The sequence below is a fragment of the Cloeon dipterum genome, chromosome 4, assembly GCF_949628265.1.
Source record: "Cloeon dipterum chromosome 4, ieCloDipt1.1, whole genome shotgun sequence".
NCBI lineage: Eukaryota > Metazoa > Arthropoda > Insecta > Ephemeroptera > Baetidae > Cloeon > Cloeon dipterum.
In genome coordinates this window covers 7784046-7798789 of record NC_088789.1, presented here as the reverse complement: position 1 = coordinate 7798789, position 14744 = coordinate 7784046, and the positions used below count along the sequence as shown (strand labels likewise).

General features: G+C 41.8%; 2 protein-coding genes across 6 annotated transcripts in view; both read right to left on the bottom strand.

The window, feature by feature from the left end:
- Nucleotides 1-147: 147 nt before the first annotated feature.
- LOC135944807 (RNA-binding protein 28) lies at nucleotides 148-3742 on the bottom strand. The gene is made up of 10 exons (XM_065492013.1): nucleotides 3583-3742; nucleotides 3374-3501; nucleotides 3151-3319; nucleotides 2971-3097; nucleotides 2578-2914; nucleotides 2339-2516; nucleotides 1070-1287; nucleotides 855-1004; nucleotides 458-805; nucleotides 148-403 (listed from the first exon to the last, which is right to left on the bottom strand). The coding sequence occupies exons 1-10, from the start codon at nucleotides 3638-3640 to the stop codon at nucleotides 287-289; spliced, it is 1830 nt and encodes a 609-aa protein (XP_065348085.1). The 5' UTR covers nucleotides 3641-3742; the 3' UTR covers nucleotides 148-286.
- A 676-nt stretch (nucleotides 3743-4418) lies between these two features.
- Nucleotides 4419-14744, bottom strand: part of slpr (slipper) — a 32619-nt gene continuing 22293 nt past the window's right edge. The window contains exons 2-12 of one of the 5 annotated variants that reach the window (XM_065492008.1): nucleotides 12853-13033; nucleotides 12553-12701; nucleotides 12320-12495; nucleotides 11143-11389; nucleotides 10185-10304; nucleotides 9378-9593; nucleotides 9083-9112; nucleotides 8644-8857; nucleotides 8073-8355; nucleotides 7080-7813; nucleotides 4419-6734 (exon numbers count right to left, since the gene is read on the bottom strand). In XM_065492008.1, coding sequence (XP_065348080.1) covers nucleotides 6572-6734; nucleotides 7080-7813; nucleotides 8073-8355; nucleotides 8644-8857; nucleotides 9083-9112; nucleotides 9378-9593; nucleotides 10185-10304; nucleotides 11143-11389; nucleotides 12320-12495; nucleotides 12553-12701; nucleotides 12853-13033 — 2513 coding nt within the window. In that variant the 3' untranslated portion in view covers nucleotides 4419-6571. The remainder of the gene's footprint in view (nucleotides 6735-7079; nucleotides 7814-8072; nucleotides 8356-8643; nucleotides 8858-9082; nucleotides 9113-9377; nucleotides 9594-10184; nucleotides 10305-11142; nucleotides 11390-12319; nucleotides 12496-12552; nucleotides 12702-12852; nucleotides 13034-14744) is intronic. The other 4 variants (XM_065492009.1, XM_065492010.1, XM_065492011.1 and 1 more) reach the window with 4 other exon arrangements.

Below are 14744 nucleotides of genomic sequence, written 5' to 3'. Positions count from 1 at the left end.
TCTTTGCCGCAGCCCTTTAAATAATGTTTCAGGTTTTTTAGTTAGTCCGCTCACACTTACGCTCCTATCTTAATAAGAAAATCCATTTTATAAAAAATTTCACGATTTTAATCAAATTCATCAATGATTTATTTGATACTCCTTACATGATAGTACAATTATTTATTTTTTCAAACAGCTGATATATTATATTATTAGCGTTGTCAAAGCTTTTTTGCTAGTAAAGCTGGGGCATTACTTTTGGAATTATTTTATATTTTGCTGTGCCCAATTCTTCCAGCTAGAATTATTCATACCACTTCTTGGAGTCTTTGTCTGTGATCATATTCTTATATTTGCTGACCATTACATCAAAAGCCTTGTCGTCCTTCTCACCTATGACCCTGTTCTTCGATTTTGGTTCCTAATATAAGAAAATTTAAGTCAATCATCGCAAACTTAGTTGTAAGATTCCTACCATCCTTTTCTTAAGCCTTTCCTTTTTCTGCTTCTTGGATTCATTAAGCCGCTTCAGCTTTTTCTTTTCAGTTGAAATGCTCTTTCGATGCAGGTCTGATTGCGCCTTCAGCGTCTTATTTGTGGGTAGTTTGACCTTCTGCTTCTTGTGCGCCTCAATGCCCACAAACGCTTCTCCTTGTCCAGGCTGAACTCTCCTGATCTCATTTCTCCCAGTGGCTTTTTTCTCATCAGACGAGTCTTTCATTTTTTTCGGGAAATTTGGGTTTTTGTACTTGCTCACTTCTAGCCGCTTTTGCCTAGCATTCAAAAGCGCTTTGTTCTCAATAGAAAAGCTGACAATTGGGCGCTAAATGAAAGTTATTTTAGGAAATTTAACAAAAAAAAATATATTTTACCTTTTTAGGCGTGAAAATGTTGGGGTTGTTATTTACTGCCCTTAGAGCTGACAAAGCATCCTCATGGTTCGTGAAAGACACAAATCCATAGCCTTTTGAAACTCCTTGCCCTTTGGAATCAACCTTCTTCAAATCCCTCATAATTTTAGCCTGAAATTTAAAATTTATGCTGATATTATCATCTCAAGTTTATACGATAAAAAAAACTAAATTACCTCTGTAATTTTGGAACCAGCAGGGGCGTGCTTCTTGAAAGCATTCCTCAACGACTGGTCACTGTAGTTGTCTGGCAAATTGTGCACAGCGAGCCGCAGAGGGGAAATTACCATGCTCAGGTTGCGTAGCATTTGGCTCTTGGACTGCTCCAGTCGCAGTCGGTACGACATGTCCTCAGCAGAAACACCTTTTGCAGCAGTCGATCCAGCCAGAATTACTACAAGTAGAATAAAACAATTTTTAGTTACAATGCTTTTAATGCTCACTTGTGCCAGAACTTTCAGAAGTTAAATTTTGCTCCTTAACACAACTTAAAACACCATGGAAAAGGTTGATTACAAATTGCTGCTCATACTATTTTCTTTGATTTACCACAGGAAAAATTAATGAGCCAAACCTGTGAGATTGGATTTAAGCATTAAATACAACATAATATTACGTAAAAAGTAAATAGTAATTGAAAGAAATGTCAAAATTGATCCGAAAATATTATCTTAATAAATATGTCAAAACAAATGGTGGAAAACTGGGAAAATCACCTTTTTCAAGTTGTAAATGTTTTAAATTTTCCATTATTTGCTCATAAGGTCAGGAAATGAAATTTAAAAATTTTGCAGGGAGATCAATCACAGAGTCAATTGTTGCTCTGGTTTGTTCAGCGATTTTGGCTAATCCCAAGCCTAATCAGTAAACATGACCATAAAAATACCCACCAGTCTTCAACCACATCTGCGAAAAGACTGATGAATATTTTCTACAGGGGAGCACAGCTCATTCACACCCCTTCATGATTGACTTTTTTCTCCTCTGCAGAAATTTATAATTTTTTCCTACTTAATAGCGATTAAAGCTGTTCTTAAAAAACACTTCAATAAATTGCTAATGTCATAGCAAGTTTTTTGGCCCTAATCGATGGCAGGTTGCCGATTCAGTTCGGACAAGGAAATAGCAAAACACAATCCTGTCCGCACAAAATGTGTGCTTGCCTTGGTTATTACAACAAAAAATAATGCAGTTAGTCCAATTGAACCTGTTAATACAGAGTTCCCTTGAACCATTTTTTAATTTCACTTCCTCACTTAACAAATAAAAATAGGACCTCTATAGGAATTTTTAAAAAATTTTAATAATAATAATATCTTTGTAAAAATTGTTCTAAATCAGTCAAGGCATCATTACCTAGACTGATACCTTCCAAGTGAACGGGTAGAGTTGAAATACGAACCTCAGTTTACCATCTAAGAGTATTTGGAACTGAATTTTTTTACCTCCTTCCTTGATCAAGTAAAGGTTTCTGCCATCATTTTTGACCTTGTCTTCTTTCTTATCCTCCATTTTCTGTTGCAAATTTTTCTTGTTCAGAGCAGGGTGAGGATCCAAAACGCCAGTCCCTACCCGCAGGTCACTGGCGCCCGCTTGCAGACACTTATCAGCACTCTCACGGGTCTACAAAAGAAAAGAAATAAATCTTCAATAACCAAAACTAGCAAAGGATTGGGAGTCTCACCTTAAATTTGACGAAGGCAGAACCTCTGGAATGCATAGTGTTCGCGTCCATGCAAATGGCAACGTACTGAACAGGGCCAAACTTGTCAAGACAATCTCGCAGATCGTCTTCGGTGGCAGAGAAAGGAACGCATTTCAGGAACACGGTTTTTCCATCTTCTGGGTTGTCGCGGTAAACAACCTTATCTTCTCGTTCATCACCACCTTCAGAATCCTCTTCGTCTTGTTCATCAGATTGGTTGTCATCTTCCTCAGAGTCCTCTGCATCTCTATCATCGTCACTGGAATCCTCTTCTGAATCACTTGTTTCCTTTTTAACCTCCTTAACAGTAGGTTTGCTGGAAATTGTAACTCTTGTAAATTTTGAAAGTCTAATAAAGTTTTGTATTAAAACCTTGGTTTGACGTCATCCTCCTCTCCCTCAGAGCTTTCAACTTCTTCCTTTATTTCGGCTCCAGCGTTTTTCTGGCTATGTTGGAAGTTGGCTTTTGGCAATGCCCAATCAACGACAATCGGCCGCTCTGAATATAAATATTAAAACACGATACTTAAATAGAAAATGAACTCAACTTACTCATCAAAGGTTTGCCGCTGCATTCTTCCAAAGCAGTTTTAGCGTTTTCCTTGTTCTCGAATTCTACGAACCCACATCCTACAAGTTTGCCATCATTGCGTCGTAACAAAACGGTGTCTATCACTTTTCCAAACTTCTCGAAATGCTCCCTTAGCTTGTCCTCTGTGATCTAGGGAATTTTTGTCGAATTAAAACATCCTAAATCAAAACCTAAAGCAATTACTTGAAATGGTAAATTTCTGACGATCAGTCGACCCTTTTTTCGGCGGCTTTGCCACAATTGCTTTCCGTCAAGTTTAGCTGGATCAATTTTCCTCTTTTTAGGCTTTGGAGCTGGCTCAACTGGCTTTCCTGAAATCAGAAAACGAGGATTTATCAGAAATTTTAAAGTTAATAATCTATAGAAACTCGTATTATTTAGTATGTACTCACGTAAGCCAGCCAGAAACCCAGATGGCCGCTTCTTCTGCATTGTATCTTTCAAGCTCATATTGATAAGAAATAAATATATCAGAGACTCTTCTCAAAATCCGTAAACTTGAATTCACTATTATTCAGTCGACGATGCTTGCTGTCGCTTAACCATGTGGTTCCGTAATTTGTTTGTGTTGTTGGTGTTGGTAATGTTGGTGTTTCTGAATTCTGAGAGCACGGCAGCCGACTGGTCTGTTTCATTCTCGCTTCTTATTGGTTTGAAGTTTAACATTGGAGGGGACTGGCGGGAAAATACTACCTTCGGTCTCCTCAGGTCCCCTTCATTTTTTGTCATAATGCACAGTATTTTCCGCATTTTCAGTTTTAAAGATCTTAAAATGTGGGAAAGGAATCTGGACGCTCATAAGTAGAACTTTTAATTCGTTTGATCTTTTAAAATATTGAATTAAAAAACAAAACAAAAAGAAGCGCCGAAAAATTGCTCCAAATTTAGCAAATTTATATCACCAGATCAGTTGTACACAAAGTCTGAGTAAAGTAAACTTAATTATAAAAACACAAAATCCCAATTTGATAATTTTGAAGGTTAAAAACTCCACAATTTCAGTAATACACAATATTTATCAATGATAAGTTAGCTGATTCCCTGATTCTAAATTATTTGGATCTTTTGTGGATTATAATATGAAGTACATACACATGGATAGCAATCTGCTACCACTAACCTTCGAACTGTGCAAGATTGTTTTGGTTGCTTATTCAAAGAGTTAGGTGTAGTTTAAATATTCGCATTTAAAGGTTTTGGGCATTAAATTTTCAAAATAAAAATCAGCTTTATGTAAAGTTTTGGCGTTTATTCCGAATTAGATTATATCCATGTTGTTATTTTAAAAATTAACATGACTGCGTATTCCTCCGAACATATCTCGTCAGTTAGGTAGATTGATATTCTCCTTTCTTTATAATATTAGTTTTATCACCATGACCCCTATAAATTATCTTCTTTTCCAACGGTATGGTCACAAGATGTCTTTTACTTTGAATAGTTTTCGTTTCTTAGCTTATTTACAATGTTGTGTCTGTGTGTATTTTCAATGTTGCGAGTTTGCTTAATTATGTACAGTCGAAAATGGCAGACAGCACGTTGGTATCTTTCCCTAAGTAGAAGGTGGTAATAATCGTAATATATAATTATTGTAACACAGAAGGCGAATATGTACATCGACAGTGACACACGAAATCATATGTGGAGGGAACAGAACGAAAACAATAAGAGTTACGTAAAACATAGAAATTCATTTGTTAATAGAATTGAGCCAGTTTTTCACATTGAATGCTGCAACTCGAAAGCTCAGTCGTTTTTCTTACTTTTTAATCCGCAAAGATTTTTCCAAATCCACACCACAGAGTAATAAATAGTATTAACAAAACAAAAATTATCAAGTAAGTATCGATGTTGCACTTAAACTACAAAAAAGACGGCATACAAATCACATAAAACGGAATGTTAAGTAAACTTCGAGCAATAACTTATCCCAGCGTTTTTTAAAAATAACTAAAACAAATGGCGCCTGAATTCGATCGCAATTAAGTCATTCTGACAGAGGAAATGTCCTTTTAACATAATTTGCAATCAAGGGAATGTGTCGCGCCTGGAATATCCATTCAGCGGCAATAATTTCCTTCCCAATTACAAATTGCAAGACTAGCAAACAGAGTTAATCAATACAGAAATCGTTTGTTTGGAATTGTAAAATATCAATATATTCACTCAACAAAAAGTAACACAGGGTTAACAGCACGATCTAAGGGACAAACATCGGATCATAAAATGGTACTGTCTCGGCGATAGTCTCGTTCGTTTAAGTAAATATTGCCCTGTTTAGGTGTACAACAAAAGGTGTCTTCAAGTCGATGACTTCAAGCATTAGATAAAATCGTGACCACGTTTATACTGGTAATGCACCGTTTCAGTTGTTCATTTTCCATGTTTCCAGTTAACGTGCTCATTACTAGAGCACAACAAAACAGTTTTAAGTTTCCAAAATATACTTTTTGCAAGGCAATAGGGATGGTTGTGAACAAAGGTTGCCTGTTTAACCATAATTTTTATCTGTTTGGCTGCAAACAGAGCTCGTTCGTTCAAATAAGGCCTCAATTTTGTGAGAAATTTATGCACAGTGAACAGTGGGATGTGACACTCATAATTACCGCGAAAATGCTACTGATACACCATACTGTACATAGTTTAACAGGAATTTAACCACGGAGGCCGATTTTAACGAGAGCGATTCACACTGATTTGACGAATGTATGGTTCACGTTCAGGGCCCACTTGATTATGTTGATGGAGTACGAAATGTGTCAAATTCTCTACTTGATTAGATGCCTTTCTCTCACTGTGGATTTATCTCGTTTTTTTCCACTTTCCCAGTGAAAAATTGAATACTGGGCTTTCATTTTTATCCTCTCTTCGTCGGTTATACAAAGTATGCTTGACCTTACATTTAACAGATTATTATGTGATTACAGAATGGCATGCATCGGTCATAAAAATACTATAGTAAAAATAGGCAAAACTCACTCTTACGCGGCTTCTTTGCGAGAAAAATTTCTTTGCAACAAAAAGAACTGCTTTTGATTGGTCACTTCTGACAGGCAGAATGGAAAATAAATTACTTTTACAAGTTTGAGTTTCACGAGAAGCAGTCACTCTAATTCGGATGCAAATATTGCACAGTCGTTAGTGATGACAAACAAATCAATACTGAACGAAGGTAAAATCAAGTAGCAAGTCAGCCGCGGTCAGATTTTGATTCAACAAAAAGTACTGGCTGGCAAGAGTGGATCGATTGTCCCAACACCAGTTTAAGGTCCGTCAGCGTGTTCACTGGACGTTGTCGGCCAGGCGTCTTCTGGTGGCCGACGTGGACCGACTCCTCAGCGGTCGGTGCGGGGAAGCATTTCTGCTTCCCCGGGCGTATTGCTAGGAGTTGAGAAACTCTCGCTCCAGCTCCGTGATGGAAGGCTTCCGCTGCGACAGGCTGAGCCGCATGTTGCGCAGGGCAGACGCCTGCAGGGGCACCGTGCTGTCCACGGTCGGAACCGGCACGTCCAGCAGCGTCTCTGAGCCCGGGTTGTTCAGGAATCTGAAACCGGACGCAACAGGACGAAATGACGCATCAGCCACACAACGCATGCTGTTACTTCAACAAGATAACCAGGATTTCATTTGCAAGGGCAGTTATTTATATATGGTTTTAATTAAATAAGTATTAAAAATACCTCGCCAATCCTCAGGAATTTAAACCTTGGAATTCAAGCAATTTAGTTTCACTTTAGAGGAACTGATATCATTGTCCATAAATTTTTCTAACACGTGGATTTCCAAGTACTAAAGAATTGATCTGCCTGAAGATACCTAACAATGTGTTTAAAAAAAATGCTGAGTTTTATTTCCTGGTAGATTTTTATAAGTTTTTTTGCAAACGTACCTCACTCTAGAAGATGTACTCTCCTTAGCAGACACGTAACTACTGTCCTCACTGGTGAGGCTGTCAGGAGGCGTGGGGTTGGTCGGGGTGCCTGCCCCCGAGCCCCAGCCGCTGGGAGGTTTGGCGGCCGAGCCTCCCGAGCCGTACTGACTGTACTTGCGCAATTGCGAGCGCAGGGTGCGGCTGCTGGATAGCTCCAGGGTGCCCGGTCTGTCCGACTCAAGCGGCGCAGAGTTCTGCCGCAGGTAGAAGGGCGTGTACTCGCCGGTGGCGCTTGTCTCAAAGTGTCTGCTGCGTGACGGCGTTGAGTACTGCGAGTCCTCGTCCTCCAACCGGAAGCTAGGATTGATGTTGCTGCTGCTCGTGTTGGTGGACGACGCGTTTGACACGTTGGACGGCGTCCGGCGGTGGCCGCCTGAGAAGAGGCGCGACGGCGTCCGCGGGTTGGTGCTTGAGCTGCTCACGCTGCTCGACGGGTTGTCGTACGCGTGGTAGCCGTCCACGTAGTGCGTGTTGACGTACTCGGGCGGCGCGTACCCGGCCCCTAGGGGCGGCACGCGCGCGTCAATGTACGCTGCGGCGTGGTGGGACCCCTCGCGAGGCTCATACAGGTAGCTTGAGTCGCCTCGGTACATGTATTGACTCAGGTACGTCACCGGCCGACCGTCCTCCAGCGCATACTCGACCGGCATGTACATCGCCGGTGCCAGGGCCTGCGGAGGGGGGTAAGTCACCTGTAAAATGATTAAAATCGATGTTGAAAGACGGGAAATTTCTCATCCAGGTTTACCAATCAGATTATTCCCCTCAATGTAATTTTTAGACTTCTTTTTATTTATTTAATCTCCAACCAAATGCACATTACTGCAATAACACTCATATATCACAAGTTAAATAGCACTTGAGACACAAAATAGGATTACTGCCTCGAATTTCTACAAAATCATGCTCAACAGATTACAGTTGGGAAACGGCAATAAAGTTAAAACTCACGTCGCTGCCATCGTTGCTTGTACTTGAAGATTTTCTCCTTGGCGAAGCCATCGGAGTTCCTGAGTGTGGCGTGTTCGGCGGCAGCGCTGGCGGCCCACCGATAGCGTAGTGCTGAGGCGAGTCGGTGAAGCGCATGGGTCGCGAGTCGAGCGACAGGGGCGTTCGAAGGTGTCTTGTCGGTCCGTGGTAGGTGTTGTGCGGGTAACCGGAGACAGTGGAGAACTCATAAGCGGGAATCCCCTCTCCAAACCACCACTTTCGCTCCTCCACCTCTTCCTCGCCCCTAAAAATTCAGTTTTTATAGCAAATAATTTTTTTAAATTAAAGAATATTTATAATGATAACAATAATTTGAAGTAGCTATTTTTTCAGCCCAGAATTTTTGTAAGGGATAAATTTAAAAATGCGGCCTGTCAGTTTAGACTAAAAGATTTATTTGACACAGAAATCCACAAGGAAGGACCCAAAGCGCGAAATTCACTAATCGAGTGCCAAAAACACGTAATGCAATCAGAGATGAAAGCGTGTAGCCATTAAACTTGGTCATTTGGGAGTTGCCGTTTTCTCTTGCCTGTCAGGGTGCAGTTTGGGGTGGATTGCTGACACATTGGACAGCCGGACGTCGTAGCCAGCGGCCACTCCAGCCATCATAGCTGCCATGTTGTACAGGACCATCTCGACCAGAGACAGTTTCGGCTTCTTTTCTGCGCCGTTGTAGAGGGTGGCAATTGGTATGAGTGGTTTGGCACCCTGCGGGTGGTCCGACCAGTCGCTCTCCACGTAATCTGCGAAGAGACAGTCACGCGTTAGAAAGCGAGAGATGCCGCGCACGGCCCTGATTCTGGCAGCTAATATTATAGGTTAGTTCTCGAGTTTAGAGCCAATGAATACATATATATATATATAATATTGGAACAGCTGAAAATTGAAATTTTGAAAAGTCATGGTTTAGAGCTAGGTATAAGCTACAAGTGGCATGCGGGGTGCAGAACACTAGTTCATAGACTTACTGTAAGGGTGTAGGCACTCCTGTGAATAGCCTGCACGTAAGCAAACAAGAGCGAAATTTCAATCAAAACTGTGCGCAAAATACGAAAATATCAAAATCAAATCAATGGTAAAAATAAAAACTGAAGATCTCGACCTGATTTTGAAAATTTGGGGGCATATTTTTGGATTCTATCTCAAATCGTTAGGCCAACACCAACCAGCAGCTTTTTATTAGCAAATTAGTCCAACACCATGAGTCCCAAGCCCGAATTAATGCTTCTTATATTGAATTGATTGCTGGCAAAGGAGGTGTACCTATTTCCTGTAGAGTTCCGATGTTGACCACTCCTCCTTCGCGAGCGGCAGCGGCCACGGCCGCCGCGTGGCTGCGAGCGTGCTTCTCGAGGTTGGGAGCGCTTTTGCTCCAGCGCTTGTGGCCTCCGTCTGCCACGCGAGTAAAGATCTGACTTCGCTCCCTTTGGTGCAGCGTGCTCGGACCCCAAGTCTTGCCTTTTACCCCATCGGCAGGGACTAGTATACAAGGGATGATTAGTGATCCATATCTCTTGGCAAAATTCACTTTGACCAAGCGGGTTTACTTGTCAGGTCGACGGGCTTTGTGTCGGGCGGGGGGCGAGAAACGATAAAGGAAAACCAAAAGGTGTGTGGGGGAAAATTAAAACAAAACGGGTTAAAATAAAACGTACATTTGGATTTTTATAAAATAAACGTCCACTACATGAAGGCTTGCTTTATGTGGTAGCACAACAATCATTATCTCTGTGGTAGTATGGCTTGACTACTTGCTAGCAAAAATAATTAAGCACAACAGATGATCTCCTTAAAACTGTTTAACAATAAAATTTTGAGGCATGCACTCAAATAAAATGACAAAATAAAAAAACTGTTTCAAAAGTTTCACTCTCGACCATGCCGAAAACACAATTCTTTGTCTCGTGTGTAGTTATAATACTAACAGTTGCCAACTATACGTCTAGGTAATATCAAGGAATATGCTTAAATGTCATCATTATTATTGTCTAAGACGAAACTTTAAAAAGAACATGAGTGGTGGTTTTGACGGTTGTGTGGTTGGGGCTGAATTCTGACTGTGGTACTTACGTGCAATGGCCCTGAAACGCGGAATGCTCGGTGAGCCCGGCGGACTATTTGGGCTCGAGGGGTTGCGCGCTTTCCTCTCCAGGCCCCCTGTGTGCTGAACGGTGATCGTGTGGCGGAAATCTGCGGAAATTCAATGCACCATCTTGCAGAACTGAGCTTCTCCAAAACTACCAAGTGACAGGCGGGCGGGCGGGCGGGTGAGATTCTTTGCACAAGCTAACCACGACCACATTGAAAGCTCAAAAGCACTTTTCGTAGGAGTGAAAAATCTTAGAGCTTATTGTGAGTGTATTAGCAAGAGGAACTTTAATGAGTAAGTTGATGTTCAGCTCAGGACCATGTTTGAACCTCCGCATCACTGAGCTTGTTAATGATTTTTTTTTTATTTCTGCGTGGGAGTGAGTGAGCTGGAGTTGAACTCGGCTAAAGTGAGTGTTTGCCAAGGGAAAGCGTATTTATCCAAATCTAAGGTGCCTTCTGAAATCCGAAGCTTGAAACCTGCACGTGTTACTGATTAAGACGAACCACAACCACAATTTCATAGGAAAACCACACAACCATCACCAGTAATTAATTGCGTAATTAATTAAATACGAGTTGTACAAAATAAGGTGAGAAGCAACTTTTGAGTGGTGTACAAAAATAATTAGGCCTGAGTGAACTTTTAAAAACAACACAACAGCACTTGGTGAATTGCGAAATATTGAAAACTCAAAAGACAGATGCAGCACAATTAAAAACGTGGGTGAAAGCACACAACAACGTTAGAATTGAAATCATTTGAAAAGTCCAGGCAAAAACCGAGGTTTCTCCGTCTTTTTGACTCCTGCCGACGAGCTTGCTGCTTGCTCGTCGGCAGGGGTCGTTTCAAGTAGTCCAGGGAGGTCATCCGAGGAGGTACTTTGCTGCAGACGGCTATGCGAGCCACTCGAGGAGAGCAGTCGCCTGAAAAACCCACCCGACGGAAAGCTGATGCTCTGGCCTGGCTCCTTCTTCAGCTGCTTCAGCCGCGACCGCTTGAATTTGCCTTTGCGCTTGAATGGTGTTGGCGTCTGCTGCTGCTGGGCCATCATCATGTGCAGCTCTCGCTGCAGAAGGTCAAACTCGCGCGCCTTCAGCTCCTGCTCCTTCTCCAGCAGGTGCTGCTCGAATATCTGCTGGTGCACCTGCGCTTTGCTTAACTCCTCTTCCCGACTGCGTAGCTCCTGAAATGCAAATGAGTGATGCATTATTCGTTTTACACAATGGTTTTTAGTTGTTTGTACATTATCGTGATTTTGAGGAAGATTGGGATTTGAGTGTATCATAATTACAAAATGTCTTATTCTTATTGGTAAGGGGTAGTTGCCAATTGAAGGAATTACATGTTTTAAGTGTCTACCTCTCAAATGTGTTTATACAGTTGAATTCTTAAAATTATTACTGATTTGCAGAAGCTTCCAATTTTCACAAAGCAATTGTAATTAGTTACTACGTCAACAACGATTTTTTAAACCCATTTGAAGACACACAAAGAAAATTTACGATCTCTGGTTCTAACTGCTTTGGCCATGACTAGAAAATGTTGGTCGGTTTTTTCTGGGTTTGTTAACCAACATTTTTTTACATTCAGACGATTTGGAACAAAAAAACATTTTTGGGCTGTCTTGCTATAATGGTTTACAAGACAACCTTGGTTTTAAACCCCGAATATGGTTTTATATGTACACTACTGAATCACGCATTTGTGATGAAATTATATTAACTAAAATTCGTCTCAAACAGTGTGCTCTCTCTAGTGGGGGCTGTAGGAAAAACTGACGTGGATGTTTCTGTGAGGATGATCCAATGTTTAATACATGTGTACAGGGTTGAATAATAAATGAGCGTAGCCCCGTCTGAAAAATGCATGCACTTGACCCACATGGAGAGCTAAGCTAAAACACCAAGAGGGCTGTTTTAACTTAAAACTCACCTGCTCCCGATTAAGAAATGCCTTTGAATCGAAAACAAGAGGACAGACAAAACGATGGTGGTGCATTAATAGCGAAACGCAATTCCATTAATTCAGAAGTGGAAATGGGGCGGGAGGACCAAAATTATGAAGAACAAAAGCTTCGAGTGTGCGAGACTAGCGTCCGATAGACACTACTTACCGATTCTTTTTTGCGGAGGCCGCCGAGCACGTCTTCGATCTCTATCCTCCAGTTATCCTGCATGGTGTGGAAGCTCTCGTGGGGCGTTTTCGTGAATGTCGAGTGCACAATGCCGTCCAGTGCGTTCAGGATTTCCTCGAAGGAAGGTCTCAAGTGGGGGTCCGGCGCCCAACAGTCTGTACAAATCTCACGCGTTACGCAAAGCGAATCAAGAGACAATGCTACGTCCTCACCTTCCATGAGTTCCCGCCACGGTTCAGGGCAGGTTGAGGGTATGTGAAGGGTTAGTTTATTTACAGCAACTCCATATGCTACGGTGAATGTGTCAGTTCCTTTGTAGGGAGTTTCACCAGTCAGAAGCTCCCAAAGTAAAACGCCGTAGCTGCATGGTAAATATTTATTTAGACAAAATCTATAAAGCCTGAAAATGCTTACTATTATGGTGATCAAAGGGTCTGGGTAAAAAATGAATTTATTGGCGCGTACAAATTCGCATCAATATTTTCTGTTATTCGAGATGACGGTTGTCTTACCTCCAGACATCACTAGCTTTAGAAAAGGTCGAGTCGCGGATGACCTCAGGCGCCATCCAGGCGTAGGTGCCGGCGGCAGACATTCGCGTCGTCTTGTACACCTCGCGGGCCAATCCGAAATCGGTGATCTTCAGCGTCTTGAACTGCAGGTCTTCGTTTTCTATTGGTTCCCTCAATAACACTGCGAACAGATAACGAATTCGTAAGATTCAAGCGGGAAATTGTGAAAAATTGAGCATTTCAATTACGTCGATGATGGCAATTATTCGCTTGACGTATTAGCGGAATATATGTAATTTTATTGACCGTAAAAGGACTCTGCCGGCGATTAATTCGCGTCTCGAGTGTCACAACACGACGCCTGCTAATATTTTACAAGCTGACCTCCGGCGACATACAGAAAACTCGAGAAGATGCAGCCAGTAAATCTCGCCGAGAAGCGCATTCTGCTCGATATGCGGGCTTTTAATGCCTCTCGTGGCGTAAATTATCGCCGGCTGCACATGTAAGGCATTTCAATATGCTCACCATGTCGGAAGAATTGAAAAATTAGTAATGGCGCTGTTGTAAAACTTTATAGGCCGATTTCAATAGCGAAAGAGCCCTGCCATCGGTGAATAATTTTAACTTGCAGTTCAGTTTCTTTGGTAGCAGTAATAGATATTGTTTAGCAGGGTGCAATTTAATGAAATTAAACAGTCGCGTGCAGGGAACAGGCGAGTGTCTTGTTCGTCCAATTTAAGCACAGTGGTGCAGCAGCTCTGCAGATACTTGGCCTCAGGGGGCCGATGGGAGCTCGGCAACCGACGCAACATCGTTCTGCTCGTTATCGCGTGAGTTGTCGACGCACAAGTTGGTAGTTTTTACGCAAATGTTCCGGTACGTTCCAGTTAAAAGTTTCAGAAGTGGTTGTTCAGGCTAAGTGATGACGTATTTTATCAGGTTGTAAAAAGGGCTAAAAGTAAAAATATGCTTTTGGTTAGAGCGTATTTGCAATAGAAACAAATTCAACTGCTTTTCGGAAAGTTGAATATAAATAATAGCTGCACCGATTGAAAAAACTCGGCAATGCGAGGAGGGAGAGCAAGTTTGCTTTTTTTGTCATTTTTGCGGCTGCGTAGGTTAGTTTGACGAAATCGTGACTGTGCGTAAATTAAATTTGCGAAAAACAAAGACTGAACACGCAGTCGACGTAACTGGCAGAACAATGCGATCATTGTTCGCGTTCATATTTCGCCTCTGGCTTTTTTGTTTATATTTTGTGTCTCCCTCTTCGTTTTGCGCTTGGGCGCGCGGCAAGGGTTACTTTTCAACTGCAACCAACTGCCGCTATTCCTTTCAACACCTTCACCAAAAGCACTTGCAAGAAAAAATGAACTACATATCCTTTTTTTGCGAAAATAACAAGATCCGATGCAAAACACGTTTTTAGAAATAAATTGCTTGTTGTCAGAAGTTGATTCATGAATGGACAAGATAGCTGTTTGTATTCCCCTGTTGGTTTAGCTCAGATTGACTATCGATTCCTCCTTGCGATCAGTTACTGCGCACAATTTCCGAGTTGCGAAAATGCCAGATGAATATATTATTTACGATTCTCAGCACCAACCCTCGCACTCACCCCCTGTCAGAATAAAAAGGCGACGGGGTGCAATTTGGCCGGGGGTAGGTTTTCCGAGCGCGCGTTATTTGCTTCCTGGGGGAGTGTCATCGAATGCGAAATTACTTTTTGCTCGTGACCTTAAGCAAGCAAGCAAGGTCGGCTTTCAAGCGCGAAATGAATCCGAGATGCTGCACCAGACGAAAAGCTGGAATTTCAATCCGCCCGGCGCCGCCTCCAACAGATGAGCGGAATTATTAAAACGCTGCCAGGCGGACGTTATATCTGATGC

Bases quoted from the DNA above. Each gene is read 5' to 3' on its own strand.
- LOC135944807 (XM_065492013.1), bottom strand. From the start codon at position 3,640: ATGAGCTTGAAAGATACAATGCAGAAGAAGCGGCCATCTGGGTTTCTG. The intron at 1,288-2,338 runs GTAAAAAAATTC...TTCTACTTGTAG, and splicing joins TTACTTGATCAAGGAAGGAG to TAATTCTGGCTGGATCGACT. The intron at 1,005-1,069 runs GTAATTTAGTTT...TTTAAATTTCAG, and splicing joins CTGGTTCCAAAATTACAGAG to GCTAAAATTATGAGGGATTT.